The 17,098-nt window shown below is 38.8% G+C and overlaps 1 protein-coding gene across 13 annotated transcripts in view; it reads right to left on the minus strand.

Annotated features, from left to right (window-relative positions):
* Positions 1 to 17,098, minus strand: part of cep112 (centrosomal protein 112) — a 349,442-nt gene that overhangs the window by 213,409 nt on the left and 118,935 nt on the right. For 11 of the 13 annotated variants that reach the window (XR_012400500.1, XR_012400482.1, XR_012400504.1 and 8 more), the window contains exon 17: positions 15,235 to 15,314. Coding sequence is in view for 8 of the 13 variants with exons in the window: in NM_001327791.1 (NP_001314720.1) it covers positions 15,235 to 15,314 (80 nt within the window). In the remaining 5 variants the exon portion in view is untranslated. Of the gene's footprint in view, positions 1 to 13,108; positions 14,043 to 14,665; positions 15,315 to 16,574; positions 17,042 to 17,098 lie in introns of those variants that run through there. The other 2 variants (XR_012400505.1, XR_012400506.1) reach the window with 2 other exon arrangements.

Genomic DNA, 17,098 nt, shown 5'->3' on the forward strand with positions numbered 1-17,098 from the left:
CCCGATGCCGCTGTTCCGTCTGCCTTGGCCTTTGTCCGAAGGTGTCGCCACACATGGAGGAGGGCTAAGGAGGCCTTGGCCCAGGCTTCCAGACGAACTAAGAGGGCGGCTGACCGCCACCGGACTCCTGCTCCCCTTTTTGTTTGTGGTCAAAAGGTTTGGCTGTCTACAAGGGACCTGCCTCTCCGTGTGCCTTCTCGCAAGCTGGCACCCAGGTTCATTGGGCCATACCGAATCACTAAAGTCTTGAGTCCAGTGACGGTTCGGCTCAAGCTTCCTTGCACTCTTGGTCGGGTTCACCCTGTTTTTCATGTATCCAGGGTAAAGCCTGTTATCAAATCCCCACTCAACCCTGTTACTTCCCCGGCTCCACCTCCCCCTCGTCTGGTGGACGGCACTCCGGTCTATACTGTGAAGAGACTCCTTGACCGGAGACGTCGTGGTCGGGGTTTCCAATACCTCGTGGACTGGGAGGGCTATGGTGCGGAGGAGAGGTCTTGGATTCCGGCACGGGACATCTTGGACCGGTCGTTGATCGTGGACTTCCATCGGCGGCGAGGTGAGCCCCTTCTGGGGGCGCCAGGTGGCGCCCCTGGGAGGGGGGGGTACTGTTAAGAGTATGGAATCACTTACCTGTTTGCGTTGTCTTTGTGTGTTTGGAGCACGTGGGTTTGTTTTGACAGCTGGCCACGTGCTTCTTGTCCGCGTGCTTTTTGTTTCCCCGCCTTAGAGACCTGGTAATCAATTTGCGATCCTCTCCTTCACCTGTTGCTGCTTGATTTCTCCCCTATTTAGTCTCCTCTCGTCTCTTGTCTTTCGTCAGTCCGTTTTGCATGCTCGTGAGGCTTGTAAGCTAATATCCATTGTGAGTAATCTGTCTTGTCGTGTCCTGTTTCCCCAGACTCCAAGCTCCTGCTTGTTTTGGTTTCGTTTTTTCTCTCCTTACTTTATTTTGATACTTTGTCCTGTCATCCGGCTCGCTGTGGTTTGGTCTGGCTGTCCCATTCTCGCTACTGAATCTCCACCAAGGGAGAACGCCCAGCAGTACCCCGTAAGGCTCTTCTTCTCCGGTGCTGGCCGAGCGTCTGGTATCGCTCTATCGCCCCCTGGCGGTATTATCCGGAACTCCTCTTATTCCTTTCATCTCTCCTTCTGCTGCCCAGTGAAGCCTTGGGAGCGCTCTCCTGCCATCTGGTGGTAGCGCCCGGAACTGCGCCGATTTCTGAGTCCAGTTTTTTGAGTTTTGAACTGCCTTTTGAGGATATTTTGTGTTTTTTTGAGAAGAATAAATTTGTGTCACCTGCATTTGAATCTGTTCCCTTTCTACCCTGACAGAATCTTTTCTTTATTTAATAAACTACTTGTGCCTCAGAAGACAATGCGGACACGCAATAAAAAAGAATAAAAAATTTGAAGGGGGCTAATAATTCTGACTTCAACTGATTATATAAAATATTAAAAATAAAAACAGAATTTGCTGAAGCTGCGTGAATCTTTTCTTTATTTAATAAACTACTTGTGCCTCAGAAGACAATGCGGACACGCAATAAAAAAGAATAAAAAATTTGAAGGGGGCTAATAATTCTGACTTCAACTGATTATATAAAATATTAAAAATAAAAACAGAATTTGCTGAAGCTGCGTGAATCTTTTCTTTATTTAATAAACTACTTGTGCCTCAGAAGACAATGCGGACACGCAATAAAAAAGAATAAAAAATTTGAAGGGGGCTAATAATTCTGACTTCAACTGATTATATAAAATATTAAAAATAAAAACAGAATTTGCTGAAGCTGCATGGATCTTTTCTTTATTGAATAAACTACTTATGCCTCAGAAGACAATGCGGACACGCAATAAACATGTGGTGGCGTTTGAAGGCAGTGAGACGCAGAGCACAGATGCTTTTAACAGTTCTGGCGGTCATTAATAATATAATAAAACTAATACTGAAATGGTTAAGGCGTTTTAGACCATTTCAGATGTTTTACAATGAGGTCAGCATGCTGGTTTTGTTCATACACACACATTTTCAGCACCGCATGATCTCTTCAACATAGGCTCATTCTGAAAACGTGGCCCTATATACATTTCTCGAGATCCCAAATAATGGAGCCATTATGTAGCCAGAGGTATGTGCGGCTGTATTTCATCTTTAAAAAGAACGCTACAGGGCAGTATGATGTCGTTCCTTTTTACACTTACCAGCTGACCGCTGAGAGTTTGAGACGTAAAGCGGAGTTTAACATGAAGACAAGCTTCAAGTCTGGCAAAAAAACTGTTCCAGAAAGCAGGTAAGACAAAAAAAGGGTAAGAACACTTAACACACCCCCACACAGACTCTTCCATACCCATTACTGCACACCATCAATACGTAGCATGCACTGCACTTTAACCAATCCATACTTGAAACAATACTGCCTACAACTATGTGGACACCTATTCATTGTACATATCGCTGTCAATTTCACATTGTCGTTGTATTTGCACTGTCTGTATTTTGCACTGTCGTTGTATTTGCACTATCTGTATTTTGTAATGTTTGGAGCCAGCACCTAAGCTTTTTACTCATCATAGCACACGTGAGTAGTGATGATGTGACAATAAAAGTGATTTGCTTTGATTTTGATTTGATTTGAGATTGTGGTAAAATCTGAAACACGATAAAAATCATGCTGCCACGAAGACTTTCCTCTTGTGGTTTTATTTTCCAAACACTGTCAGTTGGATTTAGGGAAGTGGATGGTAGGGCCAATCAGTGCTTTTTAAAACACTATCGGTTGGGTTTAGGGAAGGCGGTGGGTGGGTGCATCGGTCGCTCAGTCAGTCAGGCTGTCAGTTGACAGCGGTGGTGGTGGATTTACGCAAGAACAGGCACGAATGGCACTCACTAGAGAAATCTGAGATCTTAAAAAACGTACACAGCGGCCTCTGGTGGGTTTGCAAAAAGATCTCTTTTAACAAAATCACGTTTTAATGTGCATACTGGAATTTGTTTGGTAAATGTTTACATGCATTTTTTCTTATCTAACAAAAAGTAACCTACTCAGATATGCACATCCGTTTATTTAAGCGCATTTTCAAAATGTATATGCAGCACATTAAAAATGCACATAAAAACAGGTGGACGGAAACATAGCTACTGACACAGTAGTTAAGGATGTTTTCACATCAGACCAAACACACTGTTATTTTAATTTAATTTAATTTTTTTGTGCAGTTCACCCTTTTGGAAAGCAAAATAAATATTGTAAACAAAACCACACGTGTAAATGCTTGCGCACCTGCGGTGTGGTGTTTGCCATGTAACCATTAGCTCCGTTGTCCAGAGGCTCTAGATCTCCAACGAACCATTCACATATCACACAAGTTATTTATTTCAAGTCTAGACATGCACAATTAAAGAGCAATGCGGTCATGAAATGTGTATTATCATCACAATCACCAGCAATCTAATCCTTAGAGAACTACAAATTTGTAACAGAACTGGACTACAAATGCCATCATGCACCTCACACACACACCAGTTCCTGATTCCCTCTGATTACACACACATAGCTGGTAACTCATCATGGACATATTATATGGACTTTATATTCATCTCTCTCTCTCTCTCTCTCTCTCTCAAACACACACACACACACACACACACACACACACACACACACTTTGCTGAGCCTTGTTTTACCCTGTGTAGCATTACTAAGCAATTTTCCTTGTTTGCCTTGCCACATGTCCTGACAATTTGCCTGTTTCTGACTACGCTTTGGATTACCTACATGCTCCTCTTTGTCCCTGTTGTTGACCATTGCCTGCACGACTACTCACAATAATTGCATGTGGATTCTAATAAACTGCACATGGATTCTCATCTGCGTTGTCCAGCATCTCTCCGTTATAAATATACACATTTCAGTTATAACGGTACACTAGTTACTTCAGACAAATGAAGAACAGTCAATGCCTTTTTCTTTAATCTATAAATAAAACTTGTATCAGAGCTAGAGCTGGGATAGAATGGGGTTTGTTGGTTCATTGTAAACTGCAGATGATGTTTGCTTAGTAAAGGTAAAGACCACAGGTGAACAACTGAGCCTATGGGATCCTAATATTGCAAAAAGTGCATGGCTTTCTGCTAAAGTTAGGATTGAGGTCAGACCATATTCACACCTTAAAGGGGTTGTCCACTACAATGTTATATTTTAAACTAGTTGATGCGTAATATAGCTGTGAACATAAACAACATCTCCGAATGTAATATGCTCAAAGATCAATGCAAAGGGAGACATTAGCTTTTATAAAGTTAGCTTAGCAAAGCCTACAGTAAACAAAGTTTGGGGACTGCAAAAAATACATCTGGGTTGGTGAGATCACAAATGCTTCAGGTTACGTGCATATACCATGCTCACTTATCCCATGCAGTAAAGGGACGTGGCCAGATGTGCTGTAAAGTTAAATGCGTTAAATGCTCAAATGCGTCCAAACGCTGTTTTTTATTTTTTTTTTCCACAGAGCTTCTTCTGTTATTGTATCTGGGCTTCCAAAGGACACGGCACAAAGACAGAAGTGCTTACAGTTTAATTTTAATTATGTTCCAGAAAATTATAAATATATATTATATAATTATAAATATTAAATATATGTATATAGCTCTAGCATTTGACAAAGGACAGCTTCCAGAATCTCTCCCAGTTCAGTGATGGATTCGGCTAAAAACTCCTCAAAGAAGGAGCAGCTCCAACCATAATAGAAGCTGTTGTTTGAGAAAAAATTATTTTTATTTGTTAAAATTGATCTATTACACGCACAGTTTCTAGCGTTAACGCTATGTTGTGGCAAGGACATAAACAAGGATGTAAACAACGGAAAATGCTGTTTTGGCACCGATAACAATTTAGCTACAAATTCATATTTATCAGTCAAACCACTGTGAACACCCACAATCATCACCAGCGATGCAGTGTCTCACTATGCAGCCGCTTTCCGTGCGTTCTACATCTTAAATAACAAACACCACCCCTTTAAACAAACCATACTAGGGTTTGCTTGGAAGCGTATCGAGCAGGCCAAGGGCCTTCTCACACACCTGGTGCAATGTGGCACTAGGCGTGAACAAGTGTTTTTTGCTAGTTTGAGCCCAGTGCAGATATCATTGTTATGTTCTGCACCGTGTTGTTTAAATAGCAAATGTGCCAGTGAGTTTTTCTGCTTAAAAGGGTGCATTTGTGAATGGCAAATGTGCCATGGCATGACAGCAACCTGCTCTTAAAGGGAATGAAGGATGAAATTCTGATTGGTTTAATGCACGTTATGCCCAAAACACAACTACGAAGATAAGGACAATTCTTTTAAACTATGCGTGACTGTTTTTACAGTTTTTAAAATTGCGAAAGTGGAATCAGACACTCCTTAAGTCCACCTGCACCTTGCTAAAATAGAGCCCTAACTCTTCAGCTGTGTCTCTGTTAATTTCTTTGCTGTGCACAAGAGTGTGATTACTCTATTTACACCTGCCCAAAAAAATCTGCACCAAAGGCAGAAACAAAATTGAGTATGATTTAATCAAACCAATATAAAAATAAAAAAAACAGGTGTGAATACACCCTGAATCGATGCATATGGCCAAGTTGCACTGCTGGTTGCACACACACACTGCTCTTGCCATTTGGAACAGGTGGCAGATCACATGAGCTAAACACTTCAGTAAAACATTTACTTTTACTGTAAAAGTGCTTTCGCAATAAAGCCAACAATCTCTGTTGCTAGTGTCGACAGAAGATTCATTCTGATTTTATTAACACAGATTTGGACATAAACTGTCTATATTCTTTCTACCTCAGATAGTGTGCACTGCATTAGCTCACCGTGCCAAAAGAAAGTTCATATGCTTTGCATAATGCAAAAATATTGTGCCATTCCAAACACACCCTAAGAACGGACTCTCCCTCGCTCGGAGCATCAACTCAGCCTGACAAAAATACATATCCCAATACAAAGACAATAATTAGTCTCGTCTATGTCTGTAGGAGCTTAGCAAACTCGTGTTTTGCTAGGAAAGGAGATTTGCGCGAATACAAATGATGAGTTTAATCTGCGGTTCATCCAGGGAATGCAACACTATCATCTTCAAAAACGAGGAACCGAGTTTAGGGCCAGCTGGTTTATTTTCTTGCCTATTCTTATCCTCCGTCTGATCCAGCAGGACCGCAGTGATTAGTCCGTTTGATGTTGGCCTCTGAATCCCTAGGGATGTGCCCCCTTCCCTTCCTCCCCCACAAGAGCCGGACTGGGCCGCAACCGAGACTCAAAGAGATCCGCAGCTGCAGACGTGGGACAACTTCGTCGAGCACATGTCCCTGCTGCACTCCCCTCATGTGAGCAGCGTTTAAGACAAACACACTGTGGGGTCATTTGCAGCAATGGGACTGTTTTGTTGAGGCTTAAACTGATATAATCCACCGACTTGGCTGGGGTTGATTAAAAAGGATGGTACGGTTAAATAAAAGGAGCCAAAAAGACGAAAAAAAAAAAAAAAAGCTTAGCTCAGAAGTTCTGTATCGCTTTCTTCAAAAATAACATCTAAAAGCGAGAGAACTTTGAACATCCCGAGCACAACTGTTCATCGTGTATATGCATTTCCTCTGATGATCAGACAGACACGCTGATCAAAAAAGCTAACTTGTTTTTTTTTCCCCCCTCAAGTGGGGTAACTCGCTATGGTATTGCCATAGTAACGGAAAGTTAAACAATGCATGGATTCTCATTTGCATTGGGAAGGGGGTGGGTGCTTTTGATGGGAAGGGTGCTCAGGAAAAACAAACAGCGCACCAGCTGCTTGCGTCTGCCCATACACACACGCACGTTTAAATTCGCACACGCAAAGGCCTAAAACGTACACGCAAAATATTACGCACGTTTCACAGCCTCGCCATCACACACATGCCAAGGAAAGTGTATCCAACATGCCAGCCGGCAGATAATGCGGTGAGCAGCCAGCATTTTATGCGGTTTCATCTCGTTTAAATTTCTCTGCTCATCCTCTGATCTCCACTATCAGGCGGTGCTCTCTTGATGTGTGTGCTGGCTGGCCGTTTGAAGTTCTGTGCTGACTTTAAAGCGGCCAAAAGACCCTGAACGGCAGGTAGGTAGCAGACCGCCGATTCTGGATGCTCGTTAGCCCAATGACTGTTTAATTAGCTCGATGAGGACTGCAGCGTGAACGCGGCTGCCTATTGACACAAATGGGCATCTGTGTTGTTCGTTGCTCATGCGGGGGTAATTTATTCATCCTAACCCGTGTGTCTGGCACACTAACATGTACGTCAGATAACTGCGCTCGTTTCATCTCGACACTTTAAAGCAACTGCAGAGAGAGAGAGAGAGAGAGGGGAAAAAAAAAAACACAATTCAGCAGATGAAAGGAAGCGTTGCGCAGTACGGAACAAGACATGCAAAACGTCCAGGAATGGGTTTAAATTACATATGTGCCAGTGACAGCCAGACCTGATTCTTTTTTTTATTTTGCTTAATAGTTGTCACATTTTTGCTCCCATTTTAAACAAAAGATTCCAAAATAAACTGCTAGGAGAATTGGAATTATTATTATTTTTTTGGTTCCCTTTATGTTAGATCAGTGGTCACCAAACTTGTTCCTGGAGGGCCGGTGTCCAGGAGATTTTAGCTCCAACCCTATTTAAACACACCTGAACAGGCTAATCAAGGACTTATTAGGTATGGTTGAAACACCCAGGCAGGTGTGTTGAGGCAAGTTGGAGTTAAATCCTACAGGGACACCGGCCCTCCTAGACCGAGATTGGTGACCCCTGTGTTAGATCAATGCAATTTTAAATCTGATTTATTTCATGGCTCTATGGGATACTTGATTCTGATTGGTCAGCTGATAACAATCTACTGTCAATAGCAAAAGAAGAGAATACTTCCTATTGTGTACTGTTGCTGTGCTCATTTTCTAGTCAGAAAAACTCGTCACCTTAAGCCTGTTTCACACCGCAAGAGCAGACCGTAAGCAGCGCGTGTTTTTCACAGTCCATGTTAACAGATTACAACTTTCATACCCCACACAGCAGCAGCGCGTCAGAGCGAGGCGTGAGAGTTTTTTTGTTTGTTTTTTTTTTTTACATTGAGATAAAATGTTTAATTTTACATGGTTGAAAAAGAAACAATTATTTAAAAAATGTAACATATAAAATGTGAAATATTTTTATTTGTGTACATATCGTCAGTGAAACATTTTTCAGTACTTATTCAACTCATTTGCTCATTGTTTGTTTCCTTTTAAAGTCTTTTAATTTGATATTAAGCCTTGATAGGCAAATACTTTATTCATGGGGCATACAACTCAATAAACAGAATTCAGTAATTCAAATAAAGTATAAAATTCAATAAAAATTACCATATTAATTACATAAAATTAACAACTGCTAAATATTTAGCACAGCCTTTTGTACTTATTCTTCCTAAAACATTAAATAAATGTTATAGCAAGCAAAGCTTTTACTTTAAGCATTAACATCTTGTTACAACACCTACTTAAATATTTGTTGTTGTTTTTTTTCTTGAAAAGTTATGCTTTAATTAATGATTTGCCAGATAAAACCTTATAATTCCAAGCGGAAAATGACTCTTCAGAACTGAAGGTTCTATCTGCATGTGCTCTGTTTGGTTTAACCCAATTTGCAAATGTCAAAGTTTGATCATTTACATTTAGAGTACATTTAAGGTCTCTGTCATGTTATTGTTTGAAGAGAACTGTTACACACATACTGTTAGCTATGTGGAATGCAAAAACTTTGAAGCTCAAGATCACAAAATCATTCAGAGTGCAGATAGAACCTTATCATTCCAAGGTGACGAACTGTTTTATGGATTGTGATGGCTTTTAAGTTAAAATTTTAGGTCCCACTTTATATTAAGTGTCTTTAACTACTATGTACATACATCAAAAAATAAATACAATGTACTTACTGTGTTTATAATGTATTTGAGAACACTTGTGGTGCTTTTGAGTTGGGATAGAGGTTGGGTTATGGACAGGTTTGGTGGCATGGGTAGGTTTAAGGGTGGGTTAAGGTGTAAGGGATGGTCAACAGTGTATTTACAAATGTAATTACAGAAGTTAATTACAAATGTAATTACATACATGTATTTAATCAAGCGTGCACAGTAAATACATGTATTTACACAATAAGTACATTGTAACAAACTATTAATTTCTGTGTAAGTACATATTAGTTAAGGACACAATATAAAGTGGGACCAAATTTTATATCTCAAATCAGTGTCTCTTATCACCATACTTATTATGCAATACTGTGTAATATGTTGAATGGCCTTACTGAATCCCTATGTTTGTTTTAAAGTTGCATGAAAACATAAAGTGAGCAACTAAATGCTAAAACCTTTTAAATCAACATTTAGTGTCTGATACTTCCGAGAAAGTACACAAGTACACAAGTAATAACATAGTTAATGTACATAATGTACACAATGTACATAATGTACATAGCTGGCTGTTATCTTAAGATAAACAGGGTGACTCAAGATCACCATTACCCTGTCTGGGTTTATTCTGCGATAACAATGGTCTGGATGCGAATTATTCCTCTGTACTAATATAACACAAAATCCTCTAAAAATAAGCATGTTTCTTCCAAAATATTTCTTATTTTTTTAAGAAAAACAAAACATACTTCGTAGCTTGTGAATGGACATCGCAAACAAAAAGAAAGTAGTAATTTCTAAATTTACGTTGACTTGTATTTCCTTGCAGACAGTACAACAAACATCATTTAATGTGTTCCTCAAGATTTTTCTAAAATAAATCTAAAAATTAACACGTATTTCTATTTTGGTTCTTGCAACACTAATTACCCTAACCTGCCTAGTTCACCTTATTAACCTAGTTAAGCCTTTAAATGTCACTTTAAGCTGTATAGAAGTGTCTTGAAAAATATCTAGTCAAATATTAGTTACTGTCATCATGGCAAAGATAAAATAAATCAGTTATTAGAAATGAGTTATGAAAACTATTATCTGTAGAAATGTGTTAAAAATATCCTCTTCGTTAAACAGAAATTGGGGAGAAAAATAAAGCAGAGAGGGCTAATAATTCTGACTGAAGTGTATTGGTACGTCAAAGGTAAGCATTACTACCTAAACATTTCAAGAGGTACATTGGTAACACTTTATAATAACTACACACTACAAATGATTTATTAAGCATTAGCAAATGGTGAATTCATTATCCGTTAAGCATTAACTCTACATTAATAAACGTTAGTAAGCAGTTTATAACTGCAGCTACAAATGCTCTATTCTTGACTTATAAGCACCTATATAATGTGTTTAATGATTGCATTTTCATAATCTGTTAATGATTTATTTTGCATTACTAAATTAAGTATCGAATTATTCACAAACCATTTGGATCTAAGAGTAGTTGAGGGTTTTTAGGATCATTTAGAATGAGTTAGTAAATTATAAATAAACTATTGAAATCAACATTTATATGTCTTATTATTCAGGCATATACTAATAGTTAACTAATATGTTAGTAAATGCTTTATTAACTCAACTTCATGCAGTTTTGTGACCTAATCTAAAGTAAGGACTATTCATGCTTTATAAATCCCTTATAAATGACTATTAAAGGATTAGAATCAAATGAACGATAATCTGTGCAATCTTTCTAAATAGTAAAATTACTGTAAAGTTTAAACAGGAGTGTCAAAATATGACATCCAACTGGATAAAACAACAACAATATAATAATTTAACATTATAATAAGATGTAATGTTTAAACTCTACAGTGATTCTATTTTAGATCAGGTTGCAAAGATTTATTTTTCATTTGAAGTACAGTTTCATTTGTGTCTCTTTAATTGAATAGGAATGAATAATGTATTTTTTCCTGTTTAGAATTTAACTGAGCCTTTATTTGTCATTTATAAGGGATTTATAAAGCATGAACAGTCCTCACTTTAGATTAAGTCACAAAACTGGATGAAGTTGAGTTAATAAAGCATTTATTAACATATATAGTAACCATTAACATATGCCTGAATAATAAGACATATAAACGTTGATTTCAATATTTTATTAATCGTTTACTAACTCATTCTGAATGATCCTAAAAACCCTCAACTACTCTTAAATACAAACAGTTTGTAAATAATGTGATACTTAATTTAGTACTGAAAAATAAACCATTAACAGAGTATGAAAATGCAATCATTAAACATATTATATAGGTGCTTATAACTCAAGAATGGAGCGTTTGTAGCTGCAGTTATAAACTGCTTACTAACGTTTATTAATGTAGAGTTAATGCTTAACAGATAATGAGTTCACTATTTGCTAATGCTTAATAAATGATTTATAGTGTGTAGTTATTATAAAGTGTTACCGGTGCATTTTAGGTACTAATATGTACCCTTGAGGTATCAATAAAGATCCTTAAGTACAAAAATGTACCTTTCAAAAAGATACCAGCCCGGCTCTTGTACCTTTATTTCTGAGAGTGTAGAGACAGCCAAGAACATACAGAAAACAGCACCTATACAATTAAACATGGCCTGGGAAGACAATTTTAAATGTAAAATAAACATTGCTGGCACTGATTGGTACTTGATCGCATTCTGTACTACAATACAGAATAAAACTGTATTTTTAAAGAAATTCCGCAGTACACCTTCCGCTTTTGCTTTCTATTGCAGAGCATTGTTTATGAAAACTAATGTTAAGTAATACTTAAACAAATTGTTGAAGAAGTTAAGTGTGTAATGGAAAGATATTCTTATAAAACTGTTCATTCAGGACCAATTTTGATGATGTCACATGTCCACGGGCAGAGTTAATGACTGAAATCTAATTAAGCATGTACGCTGTCTGCCAAGAGTGTATGATACACCAGGACAAGGGCCAAACAAACAAACAAACAAACAGCAAATAATGAGCTCATCGCATCCAGCCTGATGTCATTCATCAAGCTAAATAGGAGGTTCTCCAGGGGTGTAAATAATCTCACATCTGGGCCCGAATGCAGCACGCAGCTTGTCGGGAGTTTCGCTCATGAGTGACAGTGAAAAAAAAGCGAGGCCAGACGAAGTCCAACGGCATCTAACGTGAAGTGTGTGATTCCAGCCGGCACATAAACCCTGCGAGCTTCCTCAGAACGCCTCGCTAACCACTTCCACATCTCCCTGACGCATTCCTGCGGTCGGCCTCGGGCTCCGGGAGCACAGGCTGGAACCCCACGCTAGTCCACATCTGAAGACTCTGCTGTGGGCCAGAAGATGGCCTTCCCAAAACAGGACTTAAAGCAGAGCCTCTTCTACAGCCCCGTAATCCAGGCCAGACCACAGCATTGTTCGCATTTTACTGGTCTCTGCGAGCACACAACAATACTGGAGCATGGCTGGAGATTAGGGCCCAGAGCAGTCGAGGTCTGAGCGAATATATACTCCAGCCTTCAGTGCTTCATATGAGCTATCGGAAATCAGTCTAATATGATGCTTTGGTTCACAAAAAATGATTCAAATTATTATTAATGTTGAACAAATGTACAAAAGCTGTTGCTAAATGTTTTTGTGTAAACAATGATGTTCTTTTAGGGCTGTGTGATAAACGGGTAATTTCTGAAATAAAATGTAAAAAAAGATAAATAAAAAAATAAATAAAATAAATAAACAAATAAATAAAAATAAAAAATAAAATAAAATAAAATAAAATAAAATAAAATAAATAAATAAATAAATAAATAAATAAATAAATAAAATAAACATAAATGAAAATAAAATTAAATTAATTTCCCAGTGATGGGTTGCAGCTGGAAGGGCATCCATTGCGTAAAAAAATAAGCAGGATAAGTTGGCGGTTCATTCCGCTGTGGCAGACTCCAGATTAATAAAGGGACTAAGCTGAAAAGAAAAGGAATGACTGAAAACAAAATAAAAAATACATTTAAAAAATAAAATAAAATAATAAAATCATACTGACAAACTCATTACCTCACAACTTTTAAGTAAACTAAAAAAAAAATTATTTTACCTAATACATTTTTTTAAAATTCTGTATTACAATTTTTTTGTATAAAATATAATGGATATACTGTATAAAAAACCCAGGCAGTTTGTTTACATAAACAAACTGAAAAACTATGCGAGATTTGTGAGGAAATAGGCAGTGAGTAGAGAGAGATCATTGCCATCATCTCTTTTCTATCGTTATACACGGGGGGAGGATGCCGTAAATATTTTGTTGGAACCTGGCGTTACATTTAAATTAAGTGGTGCAATACAAAAATATTTAGTAGTACATTAATTGCAACTCAGTGTCCCTTTAATGCTACTTTCACACCAGATGTGCAAGAAGCCTCGAATGACATGACTTGGGCGAATAAAGCGGCGCAAGTTCAGCGTTTTGCATGAATCGCTCAAGTTGAATCTAAGCAGACATTGACACCGCGTTAACCTATCAGGAGCTTTCTATTGTAGGGGCGTGATTATGACGTAGCACCTGTTGTTGGTGTCCCGGGGTAAAATCCACCTGCCATCACCGGGCAACAGTTCATCAAACTGCTCAGTCATCATCCAGGTATAGTTTCTGGAGGAGTTTAGGAACTCACAGAGCTGAGTGCTCTTCTGAATGGATCTAGTGGACTCAGACACAGCTCCAAATGAATCGATGCTGTTTTTCAGCCTTCATAAAGCACATAAACACAGTTATTCTCTCGATAAAATCCATTTAGCCATTTAGCAATGAAGCTAGAGTCATCGAGCAGACAGAAGCCCCGCCCATGACGAAAATCTGCATCTATTGTGAAGTGAATTTAAAGCACGAATGAAGCAGATTTGACGCATGAATGAAGCAAGTAAACTCAAAATGTTCATGCGTCTATTTATGCTGTGTTCACACCAGACGCAGAATGCACGGATCACGCTATGTGCATTGTAGCGTTTTATACGCTGGTGTAACCGGCCCCTGATTCAGATCATCAGCTCACTAGCAGAGACTGAAAGACCTGTAATGAGTGTGACAAAGGAGACATCTAAAACATGCAGTGTTGGTGGTACTCCAGATACGTGGTTGAGAAATACTGTACTATAACATGTAAAACGGGAACATAAAAGGAAAATTCTAAAACATGTAAACACTTTAAGTATATTATTGTCTTATTCAGATTAAAGCAAATAATTCCATTACTGATGCCCATGTAAACACAGTCAGTGTTTCTCAACCACGTTCCTGGAGGGTCACCAGCTCTGCTCCTTAACCAAACACACCTGATTCAGATCATCAGCTCACTAGCTGAGACTGAAAGACCTGTAATGAGTGTGACAAAGAAGACATCCAAAACATGCAGTGTTGGTGGTCCTCCAGGTGCATGGTTGAGAAACACTGCATTATAACATGTAAAACTGGATCATGAAATGAACATTCCAAAAGCAGCTCATGCAAACACCTTGATCATATTATTGTCTTATTAGATTAAGGCAAAAAACTTGATTACTGATGTCTGTGTAAACACTTTCAGTGTTTCTCAACCGCGTTCCTGGTGGACCACCAGCTCTGCAAATTTTCTATGACTCCTTAACCAAACACACCTGATTCAGATGATCAGCTTACAAGCAGAGACTGAAAGACCTGTAATGAGTGTGACAAAGGAGACATCTAAAACATGCAGCGTTGGTGGCCCTCCAGGTACATGGTTGAGAAACACTGCACTATACCATGTAAAACTGGATCATGAAAGGAACATTCAAAAAGCAGCTCATGTAAACACCTTAATCATATTATTGTCTTATTCAGATTAAGGCAAAAAAAAAAATTATTACGCTTAAATCGACCATGTAAACGCAGTCAGTGTTTCTCAACCACGTTCCTGGTGGACCACCAGCTCTGCACATTTTCTATGACTCCTTAACCAAACACACCTGATTCAGATCATCAGCTCACTAGCTGAGACTGAAAGACCTGTAATGAGTGTGACAAAGGAGACATCCAAAACATGCAGTGTTGGTGGCCCTCCAGGTACATGGTTGAGAAACACTGCACTATACCATGTAAAACTGGATCATGAAAGGAACATTCAAAAAGCAGCTCATGTAAACACCTTAATCATATTATTGCTTTATTTAGATTAAAGCAAATTATTTGATTACTGATGCCCATGTAAACATGGTCATTATGTCTCTGATATGTGCAAATCTTACCTGAGTGAGTCCTCCATTTTACTAATCTTCCTCTTGCGGTCGGCTCGCTCCTTCTCCAGCTCAGCCTGAAGCGTCTGCAGCTGCGACAGGACGACACGAGTGTCAATCACTCAACACACTTTATCATGACTGAGCAGGGCTGATCTCATTTTCTGCAGGTCAGAGGTCGGTCGCGAGCAGACGGCTGGCCTGCAGGTGTAAACGGCCTCTGCTTTACAGATGTGCCCTTGACAGAGGTGCGCCTCGCCGGCCTGCTTTATGACCGGAGCGGCCCTTTGAAGGCAGCAGCCAGGTGCCTGAGACCCATCTTAAAACTGATCTTCTCCTGATTGTGTTGGCCCAATTATTGCAACAGCCTTTTATGACAGCTCTGGAGCTTTGAAGAGTTTGGAGAGGGAGGCACTGGGCAGCAGCTCAGATTAAGGGGCCGTTTACACCACAATGTGAAACTTATTATGTGTTTTGGCTAATCGTTGTCATGGCAACACATTTTGTTTGATACGAAAACTTTAGTACAGGTATGTAGGCATGCAAATTAGAGGGCTCAATTTTAACAATCTAGTCGCAAAGTCTAAATGTCCGAATCCACTTTTGCTACTTTGAGGACGGAAAAATATGCTCTACGCCCCGGCGCATGGTCTAACAGGTTTCTTCCATAATGAGTTATGGGTGTGTTTTGAGAATAACGTGCACTAAACCAATTAGACTCTCATTTCACGTTCCCTTTAGAAGTCACTTGTGTCGCGCCATGGCACATTTGCTATTTACATGGCAGGTTTTGTAAGTGGAAAAACTGAATGCTCCACTAACGAGAAAACAGTTAAACAGGCCATCTGCAGCGCGAGGATAAAGAACGAGCCTCCTCCATTCAGCCTCTTAACTTTTTCTTTACTTTATTTTTACTCTTTACTCCTTTACTTACATGGATAAGGAAACGGTGTTGCATGCACTCTACTGAAGACCTCCATTAGCCTACATATTTAATTTTGTTTGTTCAGCGCAAAGATTTGTTTCAAAACTGTTTCTAAATTCAGTTCTAATTTCCAGCAAACGAATAAATGAACAATAACAATGAAGTGTGTTGGACTTATATCTAAACACACGTCCTATTATTTTGCCCCATATGATGCATACATCTCCAAGATCCCACAGGTAGACAAATCCAAACTTGTGTTTATTAAGACAAATGTAATTGTGTATAATATAAATACTACTACTACTACTACTATTACTACTACTACTAATAATAATAATAATAATGCTATACAAATGCAAATTATCATGAATAAACTGAAAAAAGCCCCCAGACATGAAGGCATGGAGGTAGTTTTTTTTTTTCTTATGTAAAGGTATTTGTGTATTGCTGTATATCCTGTGTATATTAAGCAATGTGTAACGTTTTGATCTGAATAGTCGCATAATCAACGCCCTCTGCGATAGACTTTAGACCAGCCTTCTGTTGGTCAGTGGCGCATTCTATTTCTGTTTCTCAAAATAGCAATGCACCAACAATGCACCTTATCACAGCTCCATTTTAGACCGGAACACCCATGAGTCCATAAAGTGGTGCAAATAAATTTGCTATTTAAACAACGTGGTGCAAACTGTGAAAATTAGGGTTGCGTTGGTCTGATAATAGCAACAAATCATTAAAGGATTTTTATTCGATGTTTGACAATCTTCTTCTAAACAAGAAGAGAGTGTAGGACATAATGTAGCTCCTCCCTTAAAAAAAGCAGCCAATGGCATTTTACCATTGTTTTGCCAGTGAAAGCAGTTAAATACAAGCACATAAAATTTAAAGCGTCTCAGGGCCTACTCACACTATGCCATCCGTACCGTGCCCAGTCCCGTTTCCCGGATC

The sequence above is a fragment of the Danio rerio genome, chromosome 3, assembly GCF_049306965.1.
Source record: "Danio rerio strain Tuebingen ecotype United States chromosome 3, GRCz12tu, whole genome shotgun sequence".
Taxonomy (NCBI): Eukaryota; Metazoa; Chordata; class Actinopteri; order Cypriniformes; family Danionidae; genus Danio; species Danio rerio.